Here is a 23096-nt window from a genome sequence, read left to right on the forward strand (position 1 = left end):
CTCCATCTGTGTGTGTGTGTGGGTGGGTGAGAGGGAGGAAAAGGTCTTGTTTTGTTGCTATTGTTATTGCTTGTGTTGATCTGCTGAATGTTGTGGGCATGTTGGGTTTGCACCAGAATGTGTGGTGACACTTGCTGGCTGTCCCCAGCACATCCTTGGGTTAGAAACATAGAAAACCTACAGCATAATACAGCACCTTCAGTCCACAATGCTGTGCCAAACATGTACTTACTTTAGAAATTACCTTGGGTTACCCATAGCCCTCTATGCTCCACATACCTATCCAGGAGTCTCTTAAAAGTCCCCATCATATCCGCCTCCACCACCATTGCTGGCAGCCCATTCCACGTGCTCACCACTCTCTGTGTAAAAAAACTTAATCCTGACAGCACCTCTATTCCTACTTCCGAGCACCTTAAAGCTGTGCCCTCTCATGTTGGCCATTTCAGATCTGGGAAAAAGCCTCTGATTATCCACATGACTGATGCCTCTTATCATCTTATACACCTCTATCAGGTCACTTCTTATCCTCTGCCGTTCCAAGGATAAAAGGCCAAGTTCACTCAACCTATTCTCGTAAGGTATGCTCTCCAATCCAGGCAACATCCTTGTAAATCTCCCCTGCACACTTTCTATAGTTTCCACATGCTTCCTTTAGTGAGGTGACCAGAACTGAGCACAGTGCTCCAAGTGGGGCCTGACCAGGGTCTTATATACCTGTAACATTACCTCTCGGCTCTTAAACTGAATCCCATGGTTGATGAAGGCGAATGCACGATATTGTGTTGATTGTTAACACAAATGACACATTTTACTGTATGTTTTGATGTACATATGATAAATGCATCTGAATCTTAAATGTAGAATTAAATGTACAGTTTATTATAATTTAGAAATTGATACAACTAGTTTTGTTTTAGGTATGACTTGGAGAGCAATGGGTGGACAGGAGTACCCATAACAAGTGATGTGAGACCACTTTCAAGGTATGGACATTCTCTAGGCTTGCATCAGGTGAGAATTTATACCATATTTATTAAATAAGCTTCATAACAACCAGTTAGTTCGGAGCTCTGAACAGTGTATGTAGATAATGTGCATGCCCAAGGTTGATGAAGGCCAATGCACCGTATAGTGTTGATTGTTAACTTCTAATGCAATCCAGTAATTCTTACACCATTGGTACGATATATTTTCTTTATTTACAGGCTTGGGGTTTGATGTACTGTGAAGATAATCATGAAACACATTCCCTTTTAAGATGTTTTTGATGTGGTCATTGTGGCCTTTGCTTACCATGGTTTGACCATGAATTTGTTGGGAAGTTTATTTGCTCCATCTCAGTTTAGTCATTAGAATTGACTGTAAAAGTATCTCTTTTCAACATGCATATAATTCATGATTTTCACACTATGTCTCCTATTATATGTGGTTGTTTGCAATGTAATGACTGCCATAAACTTGTTCTTTTTTCCACTATTGGTTAATGTCTTTGGGACAAAAGCTACTAAAGCATTGGTTGAATGGAGCATTAGACAGTTTTGATTATGGCTTTATCTGAATAATAGACTTCAGTTTTAACCATATATTGTAGTATTATGATATGTTAATTTGTATTCTGTGTGTGGCTTCAATGTCAGAAAGTAATAAAAATCAAATATAATTAATTTTAAACACCTGTAAAATTAAAATTAGAACCAAATTCAGAATTTGCATATAGTGCATCATATCAAGATTTCTTGGATGCATTTGGCAAAGTTTCATTTGAAAGACAACATCAGCTCTGCGGATTTGAGTTGAGCAGCAGTGTTTGGTAAGAAATTTCTGAAGCATAGAAGACATTAAGTCAAGGTTGGAAGAAATAGTTGAGTTATTCTACAGGTTTGCATTAGATAAGGGGAACTAAACAAAGTGGGCACCCACAAGACATTTAAGTCTTATGTATTTTTCAGTGTCTGTCATTTTAAATACAAATTATAGACTTCAGTATAAGTATGTGTAACATTTAGATTTTTGCTAAGTGTGACAAACATCAGTAAAATAATTGAAAAAATGGGTGAAATTTGGGATTAGTAGTTTGAACTCTTACTAAAAGTGTGTCTTGGCTGAAGTTGCACTGGTCATTTCTAAGTGGAACAAAATGAAAAAATATATTAATTTAACTCCATCATATTCAAATATTTTAGGGAAGCAAATGGCAATACTCCACTTTTCTGAAGTCTATCAAAGTATGAGAGCATGTTGGGTCTTGCTTATTGCTAATGTAGCATTTGAAAGGTTTGCATTGGTGGAGTTGCAGTCAAACGGTTGTCTTGATGTTTATTTACCTCATGGAAATTTTGGAGTTGCTTTAGCATTCAAGGATAAGGAATAGATGAACTGACAATAACAAAAGACATTCACCTTTCTATACATTGACAATTGTGAACAAGATGATTCCTTAAGATTTCAGAAAAAATCCAGGCTGGTAAAATTTTGAGTAGACAAGCATTAATCTCATTTCCAGTTTTTGGGTTCCTGGAGAAAATTGATGAGTTGTTACTTGGAATTTTGTGTTTTTAATCAAAAATGTTTAGTTATTGAAACCAAATATTTACAACATCACATATTAATGCATAATTCCTGTTTTGGGCATAAAAAGGTTTTTTTTAATAGAAATGACTGCAATGAGTTGCAAAAATAATTTGTTTAAAAGTCAACTGTGAACAGGATGTGAAAGAAGCTATCTAAATGTGTCTTTTGTTTTCATCATTGGACTGTTGATGGCAAAGTATGTTACAAAGGCCCAATTTCAGTTTCTGAAGAGCTCTTATTGCTCTTTAACCAGCTGTCGAAAGTATTCTCATGGTGACATCCTGTCAAACTGGCTATTCAGCTTCAACAGATAGTGCACAATTGTTAGGTATATTTTCTGTTTTTAATTTAACTTTTCAATCCTTCTTAAAACAGGACAGGTGGTTTAGCCTGTGCTTTAAATTATCTGTGGGAAAGGAAGATCAATGGGGAGATTAATCAAATTAACAAGTAGTAATGGGATAATAGAAATTACGAAAACAATTAGCTGGAGGACATTGATATGTTATCAGCAATTTTAGAGATAAAGGGATGATCGAAGTTTTGGTCGAGACTCTGCATCAGGACAGAGGCTTGACATGGTGGGTTTCTCCATCAGATTTTTGATCAAGTAGCGAGGATGGGTTTTGCTACATCTGGTTGTTGTATAGAAGTGTCACCTGCAGTACATGTTTAATGGGATTTTTTAAAAGCCTCTCTTGCTGTCCCTATGCAGCCTCAGTGGTATGGTCTGAATTGCAAATGGGCAATGGGAGGCAAAGTCTCCAAAATAGACTTTTTACAATGGGCACTACTGGGGGAAAGTTTGTGTGTGGGTGTGTGTCTAAAGCTTTTTATAGCAGTGTCAGAACTAGGAACAGTATTGTAGCTGGTATTTCAAATGATGTGTACAAAGAGGGTAATTTTTGTCTGTGACTATTAAAAAAAGGGAAAATTAAAAAAACTGCAATAATGAATATTTGCTGGAGCCAGTCATGAACCAATAGCTTAATTCCAGTTTATCTATGATTCTGTGCTACTGATTTAATTGTCTGTTTGGAAACATATGTTCTAAGGAAGTATAGCAGCCGCCATAGTCATTAGCGACAGCTGGCCCTGGCCCTGACCCTTGCAGGGCGGGCGACAACGGCGGGCTTCTGTGCCCCACTGCTGGTGGTAGAAACACCACTGTTCACTGTCCTCCTCACTCCTGCCTCTGTGTTGCATGCGCCCCCCTGCCGGGCCTGGTCTGGTCCGCTGTTGGACGCGTGGCCTGGTAATCTGACTGACGGACGCCACGCTCTCCCTCTTGGCTTTCCAAAGCACGTCTGCCCGGGCCGCCACCTTCCGGGGGTCACTGAAATCTGCGTCGGCCAGCAGCAGATGTATGTCCTCGGGCAGTTGCTCTAGGAACGCTTGCTCGAACATGAGGCAGGGCTTGTGTCTGTCAGCCAGGGCCAGCATCTCCTTCATCAATGCTGACGGCAGCCTGTCTCCCAAACCATCCAGTTGAAGCAGGCAGGCATCCCGCTCATGCCGTGAGAGGCCAAAGGTCCCAATGAGCAGCACTTTGAATGCTTCATATTTGCCTTCTTCCGGGGGCGACTGAAATCCTCAACCTGGGCGGCCATCTCCTGGTCAAGGGTGCTCACCACGTGGTAGTAACGCGTGGAATCAGAGGTTATCTGCCGAATCTGGAACTGGGCTTCTGCTTGGCTAAACCACACGCGTGGTCGCAGCGTCCAGAAAGTCGGCAGTTTTAGCGAACCTGCGTGAACAGATGAAGAGTCGGTCATCTTTGGTCCAAATCCCGTTTGGACCGTCGGGTTCACCAATGTAGCGATGTGCTACATACAGAGCTAGAGATGACATGCAGTCGGTAAGCCGTTTTGGGACTAGTTTATTCAAACTTCGCGGCACTGGCATTTAATCCCTAGTGCCCGCCCTCTCCGGGCGGAAATGACATCAGAGGTGCATTACCAAAGTTTCTCCCCGCACGCTGACTATTTGTGAGCCGGTTCGCCTGCGCAGAAAGTGGGTCGCCACATCTACTTCTTAATAGGTTTTGCTTCAGAATGCTTTATCACACAATGACACCAGATGGCAGCAATACACTACATATGTAAAATATTGGAGCAACCCTGTAAAGAATTTCTGACAGCTAAAATCAAATGTTCTTTTTAAATATCTGTTCTTTTCTACTATAAAATAAAACATGCTGGATAGCTGATGGATTAATAACTGTGGTATCTTATAATGCAACCAAATACCACATTTATTCCTAAGAAAGAAAACTGAAAAGTGCAAGTATTGCACTCGAAAACTGATTGAGCAGTTCTTTGGATTTGTGTTGGAGTGGAGACCTAAGTTTAAACTGCTTGCCAATTTTTAATCTTCCTTGCCTCTACTTCAATAAAAATGTCGAAGGTGCACTGTAGCCTCAGTAACAGAATCGTGGTGTGACTTGATGATTGGTTGTACTTATTCCCTTCTTGCTACATTTGGGGCTTTGTTCCTTTCACAGTAACTCTCATTTCTGTTGCAAATTAAGGATCATCTTTTAGTGTACAGTATACTGTCAGTGGCCACTTTATTAGGTGCTCCTCTATACCTGCTTGTTAATGCAAATATTAATCAGCCATTAATCAGCAAATATTAATATTAATCATGTGGCAATATCTCATTGCATAACAGCATGCAGACATGGTCAAGAAGTTCAGTTGTTGTTCAGACCAAGCGTCAGAATGGTGAAGAAATGTGACCTTGCCCGTGGAATAATTGAGTATCTCCAAAACTGCTGATCTCCTGGGATTTTCATGCACAACAATCTCTAGAATTTACAGAGAATGGTGCGAAAAACTAAGAAAACATCCAGAATGCTGCAGTTCCGTGTGTGAAAATGCCTTGTGTGAGAGAGGTTGGAGGAGAATGGCCAGACTTGTGATTCAACTCACCATAACCAGAGGTGTGCAGAAGAGCATCTCTGATTGCATAACATGTCAAACCTTGAAGTAGGTTGGCTACAGTAGTAGAAGACCACGAACATGTGCTCAGTGGCCACTTAAATAGGCTCAGGAGGTTCCTTATATTAAGTGACCACTTAGTGTAAATAAATGTTTGTCACAGTCCCTGGTTCCTTTTAAAACTTTTGATATGTACTGCTGACTTTCTGTATACTGATTTTTTTTCCTATTGTTCTGTTTGTTCCAAACATTGCTTTAATTCTAAGTAAGGTTTTAGTATCAGTAGTTGAGCTTCAGCATTTTCACTGGGTTTGAGTTTAAGCTGTTATATGGAATTTTGCTATGAATCTTCTTAAACTTCTTTTGGTGATTTTAGTTTGATGCTGTTTTGTATGATATGGGCAATTGTGGTCTAAGACCACGATCGTTCTTGGCAATTTTTTCTACTGAAATGGTTTGCCATTTCCTTCTTCTGGTCTGTGTCTTTACAAGACAAGTGATCTCAGTCATTCTCAATACTCTTCAGAGGTTGTCTGCCTGACATTTGTGGTTCCATAACCACAACTGTGATATGCAGCAGCTGCCCACACGACCATCCACTGGCTTCATTTGACCCTGATTGAGGATGGGGGGGGGGGGGGCAAAGTAAGGTCTAAGCTGGTTCTACACTTTGTCCAATAGTGACCTGCAGGCTAGCGAAGGGAAGGATCACCTTATATCTCTTTTGGTAGAGATTTACAGTTGCCCGAAAAAGTTTGTGAACCCTTTGCAATTACCTGGTTTTCTGTATTAACTACTCATTAAATCTTCATTTAAGTCACAGTAATAAACAAACACAATCTGCTAAACTAATAACACACAAATAATGTACTTGTCAGTACTCATTACACCATTTAAACAATCATAGTCTAGGTTCAAAAAAGTATGTGAACTCCTGGGGTAATGCCTTCTACAAATGCTATTTGGAGTCAGGTGTTCCAATCAATGAGATGAGATTGGAGGTGTGTGTTGTAGAGGTCTTATAAAATACACACACATGAAGTCAGGTTACTGACAGAGCCTGCTCTTCTCAAGAAAGGTCTGTTATGTGCATCATGCCTCGATCAAAACAATTTTCAGAGGGCCTTAGAAAAGGAATTGTAGGGATATATGAAGCTGGGAAAGGCTACAGAAGCATTTGTAAAGACCTGAGTGTTCATCAGTTCACAGTAAGAGAACTTGTCTGCAAATGGAGGAAGTTCAGTACTCACCCTAGGAGATGAAGTTTGGCATAGATCCCACCAATAGTACAATGTTCAATGCTAATGGAAGAGAAAACAAACCCAAGGGTAGCAGCTAAAGGCCTGAAGAAATCCCTAGAACTTGATAAACTCTCTGTTCATGTGTCCACTATAAGAAAAACACTGAACAAGAATGCTGTTCATGGAAGGACACCACAGAGGAAATTACTGCTCTTCAAAAAAGAACCATTGCTGCACATCTCAGATTTGCAAAAGACTGCCTTGATATTCCACTACACTTCTGGGACAGTGTTCTGTGGACAGATGAGACAAAAGTCAAATGTTTTAGCTGAAATGCAATCCGTTATGTTTGGAGGAAAAAGGGCACTGCACACAAACACCAATACCTCATCCCAACTGTGAAGCATGGTGGAAGGAGCATCATGGTTTACAACTGCTTTGCTGTCTCAGGGTCTGGACAGCTTGCAATCGTCGAGGGAACAATGGGTTCAAAATTGTATCAAGACACCTTGCAGGAGAATGTCAGGGTAGTGGTCTGCCATCTGAAGCTTAATAAAAGTTGGATGATGCAACAAGACAATGATCTGAAAGACAAGAGTAAATCAACAAAACAATGGTTTGAAAAGAAGAAAATTAATGTTTTGGAATGGCCAAGTCAGAGTCCAGACTTTAACCCAATTGAGTTGCTGTGGCTTGACCTGAAAAGGACTGTTTATGGAAGGTATCTCAGAAATATTAATAAACTGAAAAGGTATTGTAAGGAGAGATGGTCTAAAATTCCTCCTCACTGTTGTGCAAGTTTGATTAGCAGCTACAGGAAACATTTAGTGGAAGTTATTGCTGCTTAAAGAGGTTCTGAGGTGCTACCTGTTATTAAATACAAGGGTTCACATACTTTTTTCCAGCCTAGACAATGAATGGTTAAACAATGTGTTCAACAAAAACATGAAAAGTACAATTGATTGTATGCTATTAGTTTAGGCAGATTGTGTTTGTCTATAATTGTGACTTAGATGCAAATCAAACCACATTTTATGAGTAATGAATGTAGAAAACCAGGTAACTGCAAAGAGCTAAAAAACTTTTTCTTGCAAATGTATCTCCACCCCATCACCCTGGTTTGTAAATTAGTGAGAAAAGATAAAATAACTTGAAATTATTCTGGTTCATTAACTTGCATGCAATGTTAATTAGCAAGAAATATTTATTCTAGTGATTTGGAAGGTTATATTAAAACAGAATTTAGAAAAGATCATATGATAAAATTACGTTAGGAATTATAGCCTGCATTCGATCTGTACTGATACTGTATTTTAAATTATAGTTATACATGTACTAATCCCATTTTCTTGGCATTTTATATTATTATTGGTCATAAAAAATTATGCTTGAAGCTGTCCATGGGCATTTTATTATTTGTCAACCAATTGAAATTTAATAAATGATTCGTAATGTAGTAGGAAATCAAAGTATTTTGCTGGATTGACAACAATGCCAAATGGGGAAAGATAATCGATCCCTAAAGATGGTGGTACTTAATCAAATCAAAACTAAATGCTGCTCTGGACCAAACTTTGTTGTAAGCCATACACCATCATTTTTGAATGTGAGGCCCTTCGTTTGTCGGGATTGGCCATGGATGTTGTCGCCATTAGTTGATACGCAAGCCAAGGCTGTACGATATGGAGAGCAAGCTCCTACCCATGCAGCAGGCTCCCCCTCTTCATGCAGCTGATGAACCCAAAGGTATTCATGGTATGAATGGTAAGTAATTATACACTTTCCATTGTTTCAAAAAGAAAGGTAATACAAGTTTTCATTGTTGCACGAAATGTGCATGGTGATATTTATTAATATTGCCTGTAAACTCTTGATATAAATTACTTCTGATTATGTGACACTCAAACAACACCACAAATTGCAATTGGAAAAACATTCTTAAAGATGCTCTACCCTTGTATTTTTGTAGATGATATACCAATGGAATAATCATCTGAGATTTCGGCACTAGGTGGCAGCTTAGTGTACCTTTCCAAGTTGTGACAGGAGGCTGGAAATATTTTGTTGGAGCTCTTTTGCTGTTGTAAGTGCTCCCTCTAGAACACTTGCATCTTTGCATCATGTGGCAATTTTGGATATGAGCCTGGAAAACTTAGTGACGCCAGGCATAACATGCCCACTGAACATCACTTTTGGATATGAATGAGGGAGGCACTAGCCTGAAGCCTTCAGATGCTCAGTATTCTGAACCTGTTTATTTCGAGTAGTTCTGGTCATTGGCTGTCAATGGCTTTCTGCAGGTTTTGAATATTACTTTTTCTTTGCTCTGTTAAGCTCTTTGAAGACCAATGTATAGTAGCACTTAAAGATTGTGTGCATTTGATCAATCACTCCTTTCAGAATTGTCTATAATGGAGAATACTAATGTGGATGAGTCCTGTAAAGGTTTAACTGGTGACTTCATGTAAACTGTAAAATGTGTAATAAAACTTATTAAAATTGACACCTTTTAATAAGTTTCTTTTGTCCAACACAAATAAGTGGCATGCTTGTTTGCTATTGCATAGTTTTCCAAGAATGCTGATTCTGTATATGATTTAAAATAAATCATGGTTCACTTTGTAAATTTATACTTAGGCTTTGTTAGTCTGGATTTGTGAGTAATGATTTTTAAATACTCTAGGTATAACTTTGATAGGAAAGATCAACTTTAGGAAAGTACCAGTGGTATAATGCCAATGCTATTGTATTAATATTACAATGATCAAATCCCACCATAGTGGTAGGGAATTAATCTAAAAAAAAGTAAATTTAATAATGGTGACTATGAAGCACTGGGTTGTTGTAAATGGCCAATTGGATCACTAATTTTCAAAGGAAATCAGCTGCCTGCCTGAGTCTGACTTCTGAGATACCAGACTTGCAACTATTTGGTTGATTCTTAATGACCATTTAAACAGATTTAATGCCATTTAAGAATGGGAATGCATGCTTTCCTTGGTTGTGACATCCTGTGATGAAAATTTTAAGTAAGTGTGAAAAGTGAGCATGGATTGTGTGCTTTTATAATACAGTGCAATTGTGGAATGCACAACTCATATGGATTTTTGAAAAGAGACTGCTGCCTACAGTTTAAAAGGGTCCATCCAATGTTAGGATATTACCAAGCCCATGTTGAATATTTTCCTAAAGCAGTTGCTTTGTTCCAACAGGGCTTGAGTTAAGAAAAGGCCTCCAAGTAAAAGGACCCTATTGGCAGTTGTTTACAGGCCTCCAAACAGCAGCTGGGATGTGGATTACAAATTATAGCAGGAGATAGAAAAGGCCTGTCAGATGGGCAATCCTGAAAATCTTTGGGGATTTTAACATGACAGTGGATTGGGAAAACTAGGCCAGTACTGGACCTCAAGAGAGAGAATTTGCAGAATGTCTAAGGGATGGCTTTTTAGAACAGCTTGTTGTTGAGCCCACTAGGGGATTGGCTGTGCTAAATTGCGTGTTGTGCAATGATCCAGAGGTGATAAGAGAGCTTAAGGTTAAGGAACCCTTAGGGAACAGTGATCACAATATGATTGAGTTCACTTTAAAATTTGAGAAGGAGAAACTAAATTCCAATGTGTCGGTATTGCAGTGGAATAAAGGAAATTGCAATGGCATGAGAGGGGAACTGGCCAAAGTTGACTGGAAAGGGACACTAGCAGGAAGGGCAGCAAAGGCTGGAGTTTCTGCGAAAACTGAGGGGAATTCAAGATAGATATATTCCAAATAAGAAGAAATTTTTGAATGGAAGGTCACTACCATGGCTGACAAGTGAAGTCAGAAGCAAAGTAAAACCAAAAGAGAGGGCATACAAGGAAGCCAAAGCTAGTGGGAAGATTGAAGATTGGGAAGCTTTTAAAAACTTTCAGAAGGAAACTGAGAAGGCCATTAGGAAGGAAAAGATGAATTATGAAAGGAAGCTGGCGACTAATATCAAAGAAGATAATAAATGTTTTTTTTAAGTATATAAAGGGTAACAGGAGTCAAGGGTAGATATAGGACCAATAGAAAATGACACTGGAGATGTTGTAATGAGAAATGCAGAGATGGCAGAGGAACTGAATGCATCATTCTTCACAGTGGAAGACATCAGTATACTGGACATTCAGGAGTGTCAGGGAAGTGAAGTATGTGCAGTGAAAATTATGTCTGAGAAGGTGCTCAGGAAGTTTAGTGGTCTGAGGGTCGATAATTAAATAAATAATTATATCAGTGCATAGCTTTGTAATAATTGTAGCTTTCATTGGGGCAGGGCCTTTCACATGTTCCATTAATCTCACTTTATCCTTTATCCTTTAAAATTGTTCTGATCGTTGACCGACTGTAGCTTAACACTTTTCCAATGACCGATGGCGTTTCACCTCTTTCCGATCGCTTTATTATTTCCACTTCATTTTCAGTCATGATCGTTTTCCATCAACAGAACAGAAACACTGTGGATTCAGCAGCAGCCATGGGCGGCGGGTCCTGACCTGAGCACCCCCGGGTCCTAAAGTCCACCCGCACTGAGACAGGTTAAATGGGACAAGTGGGGGCGATGCTGACTGGAAAAGGGGGGGTCAGGGTGAATCTTGCTAAGAAAAATTTAGCCAAATACAAAGTTACACACTCAACACTGTTAATGGCAGACGGCGTTCTCCTTCCTCCTTTCGTAAGTACGAGTTGTTTGTAAGTCAGACGTTCGTAACTTGGGGGCAGCCTGTACTTGGATTTTCAGAAGGTCTTTGATAAGGTGCCGCACATGAGGCTGCTTAGCAAGATAAGAGCCCATGGAAATACAGGGAATTTACTAGCATAGGTGTAGCATTGGCTGGTCAGCAGAAAACAGAGAGTGGGAATAAAGGGATCCTATTCTGGCTGGCTGCCTGTTACTAGTGGAGTTCCACAGGGGTTGGTTTTGGGACCGCTGCTTTTTACGATGTATGTCAATGATTTGTGGCTAAATTAGCCAATGATACAAAGATAAGTGGAGGAGCAGGTAGTGCTGAGGAAACACAGAGCCTGCAGAGAGACTTAGATAGTTTAGGGGAATGGGCAAAGAAGTGGCAAATGAAATACAATGTTGGAAAGTGTATGATCATGCACTTTGGTGGAAGAAATAAATGGGCAGACTATTATTTAGATGGGAAGAGAATTCAAAATGCACAGATGCAAAGGGACTTTTGAGTCCTTGTGCAGGATGCCCTAAAGGTTCACCTCCAGGTTGAGCAGAAGGCAATCATTTCTGGAAGTATAGAATACAAGAGCAGGGATGTGATTTTGAGTCTCTATACTTGGAACACACTTGGAGTATTGTGTGCAGTTTTGGGCTCCTTATTTTAGAAAGGGTAGTAGTAGTAGGCCTCTGTTAGACTTGATAGACCATGGATTTGCACCTTGGGAAGTTTCCAGGGCACAAGCCTGGGCAAGGTTTTTTTTAATGGAAGACTGGCAGTTGCCCAAGCTGCAAGTCTCCCCTCTCCACGCCACCAATGTTGTCCAAGGGAAGGGCATTAGGACCCATACAGCTTGGCACCGGTGTCATTGCAGAGCAACGTGTGGTTAAGTGCCTTGCTCAAGGACACACATGCAAGCCTCAGCCAAGGCTCGCAACGAGCAACCTTCAGATAACTAGATGAATGCCTTAACCGCTTGGCCATGCACCAGCTTTAGAAAAGATATACTTACATTGGAGAGGGTTCTGAGAAGATTTATGAGAATGACTCCAGGATGATGAAAAGGTTACCATATGAGGAACGTCTGGCAGCTCTTGGGCTATATTTGCTGGAGTTCAGGAAAATAAGGGGGGATCTCATTGCAATGTTCTGAATGCTAAAAGGCCTGAACAGATTAGATATGGCAAAGTTGTTTCCCATGTAGGGGAATCTAGGACAAGAGGGCACAACTTCAGGATTGAAAAATGTCCATTTAGAACAGAGATGTGGAGAAATTGCTTTAGTCAGAGAGTGGTAAATCTGTGGAATTTGTTGCCATGAGGCAATTTGTTGTCAGAGAGTGGCTGTGGAGGCCAAGTCATTGGGTTTATTTAAGGCAGAGATAGATAGGTTCTTCATTAGCTAGGCCATCAAAAGGTATGGGGAGAAGGCAAGGGACTGGAGATGACTAGAAGAATTGGATCAGCCCATGATTGAATGGCGGAGCAGACTCGATGGGCCGAGTGGCCTACTTCTGCTCCTACATCTTATGGTCTTAAAAATGAAATACATTTGAAAGGCAAAATTTTAATGGGTCAATCAAGCCTTTTTTATTTGACCACTTGTATCTGTTTTATTTAGGTTGAGTGAGTTGCCATGGAGATTTATCTTATGATTTAATGAAACTTTAGCAGAACATTTGGTGGGATTGCACTGAAAATCACTAATTATTTTTCAAGACATTTAGAGCCTTTATAATGCAATATTGGGCACATTTCTGCAGAAATTCAAGGGTTTTGATTGGCATATCAAAAATATAAGTAATTGATCACTGTAGTTTAGTTAATCACATATGCTATAGGGTATCGGATATTCCGATTTATGAACTCCAAGGGAAAATCTCCCTTCACTCTGAAGGCAGCCATGTCATGACATTAATTTAGTATGGTACCCCCTACAAATTTTAATTGTTGTTTTTCCATTGGATGACTTCACCAATGGTAAGTTTAATGAGTAAACTTTATATTCCAAAGTAATTGATTTATTCTCCCTTTAATCCATTATGACTTTCTTTTGAAGGGTGAGGGAAGTGATTTCTGTATTAATACTTACAAAACCAAAATTCACAGTAGAGCTACCAAGTTTCAGGTGAAATACTCAACTAAGTGTCAATTGAGAAATTTGGGAATGCTGTCACCATTGTAAGCTTTGTTAAAACTGCATCAGATAAATCATCAGGATTGCAGATTGGGGAATTCAGAACGTTACCCAGTGTCCTCTGTGATGACCCAGACAACAATTTCTGTTGTAGAACTAAACCTCTCATGAGTTCTTGTTGCAGATAGATTTTCTGGACAGAATTTTATCATAGGGTGAGATCTGATCAATATGGAAGTCTGTATATATTTTAAATGCATGCTTGACTATAGCAGAAAAAGATTGCTTATTAACCTGAAGATTCTTTTAATATTGTTTCTAGAAGTTGATTAATCTGAGAGTGATATATCTTTAATTCATGTGAAGGCTGCAAAAGTTTTAAAGAAAATTATCTGCAATGAGTAGACAACTAACATTGATCAAATTGTTCAGATTGGTGTAAATCTTGATATCTAATTTTATTAACTAGATTGTATCTGTGCAAACTAGTTGAAAGTACATGTATTATCAAAGTATGTATATTATATACAACATCAAGATTTGTCTCCTTATAGGCAGCCACAAAACAAAGAAACTCAAAAGAACTCATTTAAAAAAATTGTTACAGATAACTGTTTTGTGGATTAGGATATGGATTTAGTAGGAAGAACAATCTTGTTTTCTGCAAATTAAATGAGAAGAGCAGCTATTTGACTTCTGGGTTGAATGTGAAATAAATGAGAGTTTTGTAAATGTTAATATTTGTCACTATTGCATCATAAACAAGAACAGGTATGCTTCCAGGATTGTGAGCGAAAGAAGTTGATGTGGAGTTTTCATTTAATTTGTAAGAAAACACACGTGAGACAAAATGCACAATATCAAATGAGGGAACAGCCTCTTTGATGTTTCCTGTATCTAGTCTTTTTAATAATTCATGATCTGATGTTGCTTTAGCTTGTGTATTCAGTGGTGTTCAGAATATTTGTGCTTCAGTTGAGCATAATTAACATGCACAATGTAGATGGAAATTTTTATTAATAAGGCTCAAATAGTTATCAAAAATGGTTTGGGATGCTTTGCAGTAGTCTTGTGTTCACTGTTGAAGCATGTGCAAATTTTTTTAGAATAAATACTTTTTGTTTAAGTTCCTTTGTTTTTATTAAAATTCCTTTTAGATTTTTGTGATGATTTTGCACATACACAGGTGGGCTGACTGTTAAGTATTTTTTCTTAACCTTGGATCTGATGGTTAGGGTTGTAAAGAACAATGATACCGAGAGTTATTTTGAGTATTGAAGGAAGATTGCATTTGTCTGACAATCCAAGGGTAATTTTTTTTATTGCCAGTATTTATTGCTAATTCCTCTATATTCCAGTACTACTGCTTTTAATTGCTGTGATATTATAAGCAGGAAAATCTGGACAAGAATATATTTTAGACAATGTGATTGCCATTGAGGAATGGGGTGAGAATTCATTTTTGTGGAAATAAATAAGTGAGTGCCTTTGAGTAGAAAACTTGTCATTGGGTTTTCCCTTCAACAGAAAATTGAAGTGACAGGTTTGGAGACAAAGAGTATTTTTTAAAGGGACCTTATGGAGTACTTTATTCACTTACGGCATCAGTAGGACTTGCTTCCCTGTCTTTTGATTAGTGAGTTGTGTACTAATTACTATTTAATTGACCTTATCTATGGGTAGGCTGATACTAAATAAACCTGGCAATGATTAAAGTAACTTCCTTACACTGTGACAGCTCAGGCACAGATGTGCCAAAACTGTAAAGCATAGGTAACTCCTTGTTGATGGTTTTCTGCTCCTCACCTGAGAAATGGCTGGTTAACAACAGAAAATGTTAAGGCTGGCAGTACATTTTGGTTGATTCATTTTTGTGAAGCGTGAATGCTGTGGTTTACAGTACTGTACTTGCCAAATCTTGTGGGTATGGGGCTGACGACGGAGGGGCAGGACATGTGCACTCCTTATTACTGATATTGGTTTATAATTGTCACATACAGTGAAAAACTTGTCTTGCATACTGTTCATACAGATCAAATCACTGCACAGTGTATTGTGCTGGAACAAGGTAAAACAATAACAATGCAGAATGAGGTGTGAAAGTGCTAAAAAAGTGCAGTGCAAATAAACAATAAAGTGTAAGATTTTAAGTTAGACTGAGAGGTCAAGTGCCTGTCCTGTTGTACAAGAGGTCCATCAGGAGCCTGATAACAGTAGAACAGAAACTTTTCTTGAGCCTTATGATATGTGCCTTCAAACTTTTGTATCTTCTGCCTGAAAGGAAAGGTTAGAAGAGAGAATGTTCGGTGTGGGTAGTGTTTTTGATTATGCTGGCTACTTTACTGAGGCAGCAATAAGTATAGGTGGAGTCCTTTGAGAGGAGGCTGGTTTCCAAGATGTGCTGAGCTGTGTCCACAACTCCCAAGTTTTTTGCAGTCACGTGCAGAGCAATTGCCGTACCGAGCCATTATGGAGCCAGACAGAATGCTTTTTATGGCACATTAATAGCAATTAGTAAGGGTCAATGGGGATGTGTCAAATTTCTTTAGCCTCCAAAGGAAGGAGAGGTGTTCGTGAGCTTCCTTAGCCATAGCATCAACATGGTTGGTCCAGGACAGGCTATTGGTGATGCTAACACTTAGGAGCCTGAAGCTCTGAACTTGTGTACCACCCTCCTTTCTGAAGTCAATGACTACCGGGTAACTTTTTTTGTGGACATGGAGGGAATTGCATGTCCAACTAATCTATTTGACTGTGGCAGTTTCTTGAATGTTCTCCTGCATCTCTGTCGACCTCCCTTGATTCTGTTCACTGTTCCCAAAATAAGGAAGCTGTTCATTTAGTGGTCTTCTGAATTAGATGGCCATAGCCTGAAACCAACATGTTTCAGGACAGTCTTTGCTGCCTCTTACTTTGGCTTGTTGGGGACAGAATTGTTAAAGCTGATCCAATAACCTTTTAGGAAGAAGAATTTTTAAAGTGATCTATTGTTTATTTTGTTATTTGTTTTTGCTTTGCCTCTCGTTACGTTCTTTTGACTAATCAATTTTCTCCTTTCTTTCTTTCATTCACTTTCCTATCCTTTTTCTTCTTTCCCTAATGATTAAAATGATTTGATATGAGCCAAATTTAATTATTTTTCTTTGTTTATTCTTTAAATCCACATTATTCTTTTTGTATTTTTCCTATCCTGTTGTTGATGACCCACTGTAGTTTGCCTGTGCCACTGCTCTTAAACTGTTTAATATTTCAGTAGTTCATTTTGATCCAGGAGATGGGTACACTTATAGTTGGAGCCTGCTTTGCCAGTGTCCCCTGCTATGATGTTCTCAGTCCTGGTTTACAGCAATGTAGATTGTAAAATATTAAAATCCAAAAGTGCAAGGACAAGATTAAATACCCGCAGGAAACACTGGTTTCTATGGCAACATCTACAAAGTTTTTGTTTTTCCCCTTGTGGTTTTGTCTATGGTCCTAAAATTACTGAGTTATTCAATCTGAAGGTCTTCGGCTCGGGTGAGCAGAGGCATAAATTAGGAAAGAAAGAAATCCTACATTGAATTGTTTCTTGTGATAGTATTGAAATTGCAACTATAGTACAAGGACCTCCCTTGAGCCTGATTGAGCCTACTGGAAAGAATTCATTTTATTCTGGAATGTTCACTTGCAAGATTATGTAAATTCACCTTGCAATTATATTTTGGTTTTAGTTTGATTTGTCAGCACTTCTGAGGCATAAATTCAGCAGTGACAAAACAGCAGTGACTTTAATGCATTAAAGTCCAAGAAAAATAATTATGCTCAAAGCATCTTGTCAAAGAGCTAAGAAACATGGATGTGGTGAAGCATGCTGGCAGATGGTTAAGTGATGAGATGGATAAAGCTGATTAATAAAAACCAAATCAATATACATCTTACCTTTCTTCAAAAAAAGCCATTGTAATCTTTTTTTATCCCATATATCTTTAGATATCGACAAGCCTTGGCATCGTCGACTTGTATTTTTCATTAAAATCATTTTTGGCAATCAATGTAATAATGTAGGTTTTCTCATTTACGTTTGTAGCTATTCTGACTGAACTTTCTATGGTCGATTTTTCAGGATGAAGAACCCTTCTGTTATTTTCTAATTTGCCCATTAATGACATTACTTGTAGTTTGTTTCACGTCTAAATACATGAACACATATCTTTAAATCAAAAATCATTTTAACAGTGCAATTTGCATTTAAGCTTGCTCTCATCTCATGGTGTCATGTGTTTGATCACTATGTAGAAATGGAGCAAAGGGGATTCTTTTTGTCTTGTCATTTCCTTTTCTACACTATTACCCTGCAAATGCCTCTGCATTAACTTGATGGTGTACTTTAATGTATTTCCCATCAGCTATTATTTTATGTATTTGCCAGGTAATGAGTGATAAATGTCACTAAGAAAAGTTGGATATCAGCAAGTAAATGATTAAACATTTCAAATTGCTTAACTCATTTAATAAATTTAATTTACTTCGTCAAAATGTGATTTGTGCCTGAAAATTATACAGTATGCTTTAACATTGGTCAGTCCACATTGACTTCCTTTCTTCATTGGCTGTTCTTTGAGAATGACTTGCATTCTAGATCTGAGGTGTTGAATTATTTAATCAAATGCTTATCTTTGCAAAACCTTGATCTTTCCTCAACCATCACAAGAACAAAATCCTCTATGAAGATATTGCTATGTGCCAGAATATGGAGTTCCACTGTTACCAGCCAGTAAGAATGCATGAAGCTGAATAGTAGATGTCAACATGCTCAGTTGACAGTAGGTAGTACTTTTTCCTGGTCTCAATCTATTGAGCAGCTATAGTTATATGTTATTATTTTGCAGAAGGGATCATAACTTTGAGGTTCCTTAGGACGTGTGCCTTCAGACCAGATTTAATACACTGTGAATAGAGTGAGATCATAAATGGTGATGTAAAATAAAAATCATTTTTTAATGCAGAGTGTGGTAGGTTCCTGGGATGGCAACGGAAGCCCACAATTTGGTGAAGTGCAGGAGGCTTTTGGATGGACACATGAATATGGATGATGCACAAGAGGCGGATATTTAGTATATCTATAAATAAGCACAAATTGTGAGCTGAATGACCAGTCCAGTGTTGTACAGTTCTATATCTAATAGTGAAAGATGTTGAATAAGGCAGACAAGAAAGATTGACCGTTGAACAGAGTGATTTGTAGGAATAATTCAATGCTTGTGGGAATGAGATTTCATAGCCTCATTATTTTTTTGCCTCCTCATGTTGAGTGATGTTTCAGAATCCCCCAAGATTTATGAACCATCATAATCAGGATTCTTGTGATACCATTACTGACCCCAAATTGTTATCAGAAAATTAATTTCAATAAGGTATTGTAAATGTAAGAAGATCATGACATGCAATTAATATCAATAGCTAATTGAACCATATGAATACACCTTTTAAGTTTGGAAGTGTAATTTGTCCACCAATATATGAGCATAATCTAGGATTTCTTATGGCTCCCAGTGCTATATTATATTTGAAGTTATATATTCCAATTCTCTGTGTTAGTAAGACTAATTCTCTCATTTAGATGCAAGTACTTTAAATTCTTGCCAACCAAATATAATTAAAAATAATATCAAATGTTTTTGCATTTGAACTAACTTTCAAAAAGAAAACTATGCAGTGAAATTGATTGGTTACAGTCCAGCTTTCATTTAAGTTTTCTCCACCACAATCTAAGACTTCTACAAAATCGATACTCTGCTTTTTATGTAATATTGAAGTAATCATTCATACTTTCTATCATCCAAATGCTGAAAGCAACTTGAGTGCTACTAAAATACATTGATATATTTGGAGAGTTTTAGTATCTGAGTGAGGAAAAAGTTCTTAAAATAATTTATGAATTAAGAAATTGAATTAAGGAATTTTCTTTCAGCTACAGATATCCTGCATGCCTCATTGCATTTTGCCACCAGAGTGCACTGTTCTTTTTGTAACCCAACTGGGAGCGTGGGAACGGCATTATTATGGGTTGGTAACATAATCAGAGGTTTCAAAGGAACACTTTAATGTCGGAGAAATGTATACAATATACATCCTGAAATGGTTTTTCTTTGCAACCATCCACAAAAACAGAGGAGTGCCCCAAAGAATGAATGACAGTCAAATGTTAGAACCCGAAAATCCCCTCCCAGCTGCTCCCTCCTGCACATAAGCAATCCCCCCTCACTCCACTGGCAAAAAAAAAGCATCAGCACCCGCCACTGAGCACTCAAGTGTGAGCAAAGCAACAGCAAAGACACAGACTTGCAGTTACCCCAAAGACTTAGCGTTTCACCCGGTATTCAACATACCACAGGTTCTCTCTCTCCCTAATAAGTTTTTCGTTTTTCTCTCTCCGTTTTTCCAGAGAGCGGGAAGACATAACAAACAGCTCGCTGGTTTGCAATGTTAAAAGTTCGCCACATCGCTTTTATCGAGCTCTGTAGCCAAAAATCTGGGCACACAACTGCAGGTATTCTGACTCCCCTGGCGACACACAGGTCTCCTGTCATGACACCGACCCTCGATCTGGTCATCTCCAGAGCCCCGAGATTCCGAGCTGGACTCTTAGGCCGAGTAACAACAACGGTCGGTTATGAAACCCCAAGAACGGGTCCCATTCCTGCAAAGGACCGTAGTCAGCGTGTAACTTCAGGTCAGGGTCTTCAAAAGAGCTCTGAAAGGGAAAAATAAAGATATTAAAGATGGAAATAGAGCTGTTTTCAAAGATGCAAGCAAAGGAGTCACCATTTAGCGCCATCATCACTCCACTCCACCTTCTTCTAATAATCATTGTAAGCACTAATTAATAGCAATATCGATACTGATTTTATGTCATGGGTATTTGGTATCTTTGTAAAATGTCAGGATTGACATTCATAATTGGTATAACAAAAAATAGTTTAAACCTGTGAAGCAGGTCAAAGTAAATGAAGTATTTCATGGATAATTGGCAATTATAATTGATCCTTGGCAGATCCTCCTGAACCATGCTGTATTTTAATTTTTCAGAATTAAACTTACACAAGCACAAAGTTTTTCATTGGAAAAACAAAAGAATCCTGTGGTGGAATTCCCTAATTTGTTCTCATCAAATTATAAGTTTTGAAGATAAGTTACTGGATGTTTCAGATTCAAGATTCAAGATTGTTAAATGTCATTTCCAGAGAACAAAGTAATTGTTACTCTGGATCTGATGCTTCTGACAAAGAAACAGAATAATAATAAAAACGGAACAAGACTAAAAAACACAGTATTAAAAACATAATAAATATGTAGAAACATAGAAAACCTACAGCACAATACAGGCCCTTTGGCCCACGATGCTGTGCCAAACATATACTTCAGAAATTACTTGGGGTTACCCATAGCCCTCTGTTTTTCTAAGCTCCAAGTACCTATCCAGGAGTCTCTTAAAAGACCGTATTGTATCTGCCTTCACCACCGCTGCCGGCAGCCCATTCCATGCACTCACCGCTCTGCATTAAAAAAAACTTAACCCTGACATCTGCCCTGGACCTACTTCCAAGTACCTTAAAACTGTGCCCTCTCATGTTAGCCATTTCAGCCCTGGGAAAAAGCCTCTGACTATCCACATGATCAATGCCTTTCATCATCTTATACACCTCTATCAGGTCACCTCTCATCCTCCATCGCTCCAAGGAGAAAAGGCCGCGTTCACTCAACCTATTCTCATAAGGCATGCTCCCCAATCCAGGCAACATCCTCTGCACCCTTACTATGGTTTCCATGTCCTTCCTGTAGTGAGGCGACCAGAGCTGAGCGCAGTACTCCAAGTTAGGTCTGACCAAGGTCCTATAAAGCTGTAACATTACCTCTCAGCTCTTAAACTCAATTCCATGGTTGATGAAGGCCAATGCACTGTATGTCTTCTTAACCACACAGTCAACCTGGGCAGCAGCTTTGAGTGTCCTATGGACTCAGACCCCAAGATGCCTCTGATCCTCCACACTGCCAGGAGTCTTACCATTAATACTATATTCTGCCATCATATTTGACCTACCAAAATGAACCACCTCACATTTATCTGGGTTGTAAGATAGCTTATATAGATAAATAGTATGCCCAGAAAGTGACACTAGGCCATGGAGTGTCTGTACATAAAGTGACTGACAGGAAATAATAAAGTAGTAGTGTATGGAGTGTGGAGGGGTGAGTTAGTGGGTGTAGGTGTTAATTGGCCTTGCTGCTTGGGGAAAGTACAGGCAGTCCTCGGGTTACGAGCGAGTTCTGTTCCTGAGTCCATCTTTAAGTTGGATTTGTACGTAAGTCGGAAAAAGTACATCCAGTATTATTTAGTGTCAGTTGTCAGACGTTTGTCTTTTGTATATAGTATATATTTTACCTTTCTAGGCATGTAAAACACTTAAGAAACGTATGTCTTCCAATAATTAAACCACTGAGTTGCTTAGTAATAATTGTAGCTTTCATAGGGGCAGGGCCTTTCACATCCTCCATTAAAATTGTTCCGATCGTTGACCGACTGTAACCTAACGCTTTTCCAATGACCAATGGTGTTTCACCTCTTTCCAAATGTTTTATTATTTCCACTTTATTTTCAATCACGATCGCTTCCCATCAACGGAACAGAAACACTGCGGGCGCCGGCTCCCGAGGTCTGCTGGGTCCTAAGGACCACCACACTGAATTCCCCGGGTCCGAAAGTCCACCGCACTGAGACATTGAGACAGGTTAAATGGGACAAGTGGGGGCTGTGCTGGGTTTGGATATTTGATCCACCACAATATTCCGTGTGGGAATTTAAGCTTGAGGTGGCAGTGTTTTTTTTTACGAGGTTGAGTTGCGAGCTCGACATCAACCCGGCACGGGAGCGGTCTGTCACTGGATCGAACTCAGGAACCTCAGTTCTTGAGCCCACGCTGATCTCAGTGCGCCACCAGCAGACCGGAACGGGGGGGGGGGGGGGGGGTTAATATTGCTAATTACTGCCCCTAAGTATAACAATGGCATCCTTGCTTAAGCTTCTATAATCACAGAAACTTTGCAATATTTCAGTTTGATTGAAACTTTGCAAAGTTCTGTGGTTATAGAATTCTTGTGACAGCTCTTGGTTTATGTAAGGTAGAAGCTGAGGTGAGGACAAATATTAAGTACCTGTCAATAATGATGCAGTTATTTCATTAGAAGATGTGTAGCTGAGGAACGTTTGTTGCAGTAGTTTGATCTTGAATACTGATTCTAGGAACTCATTGTGCTATAAATAAAAATGAAAATGCTGGAAACGCTTAGTAGTTCAAGCAGCATTTGTGAAAATTGAATCAAGAGTTGATGCTGTAAATTGGAATTAGATTATCAATCTCAATGTTGGTGGTTTTTCTCTCCACAGTTGCTGTCTGACCTGCAGAATGTTTGTGGCATTTTCTGCTTATACTTCAGATTTCCAGCATCAGTAGTTTGTTTCTGAATCAGAT

At 38.9% G+C, this 23096-nt stretch overlaps 1 protein-coding gene across 4 annotated transcripts in view; it reads left to right on the forward strand.

Moving 5' to 3' along the window:
* atrnl1b (attractin-like 1b) overlaps positions 1-23096 on the forward strand; it is a 984325-nt gene that overhangs the window by 158142 nt on the left and 803087 nt on the right. For all 4 annotated transcript variants that reach the window (XM_073027830.1, XM_073027828.1, XM_073027827.1 and 1 more), the window contains exon 7: positions 921-1014. In XM_073027830.1, coding sequence (XP_072883931.1) covers positions 921-1014 — 94 coding nt within the window. The remainder of the gene's footprint in view (positions 1-920; positions 1015-23096) is intronic.

This window comes from Hemitrygon akajei, chromosome 23 (genome assembly GCF_048418815.1).
Source record: "Hemitrygon akajei chromosome 23, sHemAka1.3, whole genome shotgun sequence".
Taxonomy (NCBI): domain Eukaryota; kingdom Metazoa; phylum Chordata; class Chondrichthyes; order Myliobatiformes; family Dasyatidae; genus Hemitrygon; species Hemitrygon akajei.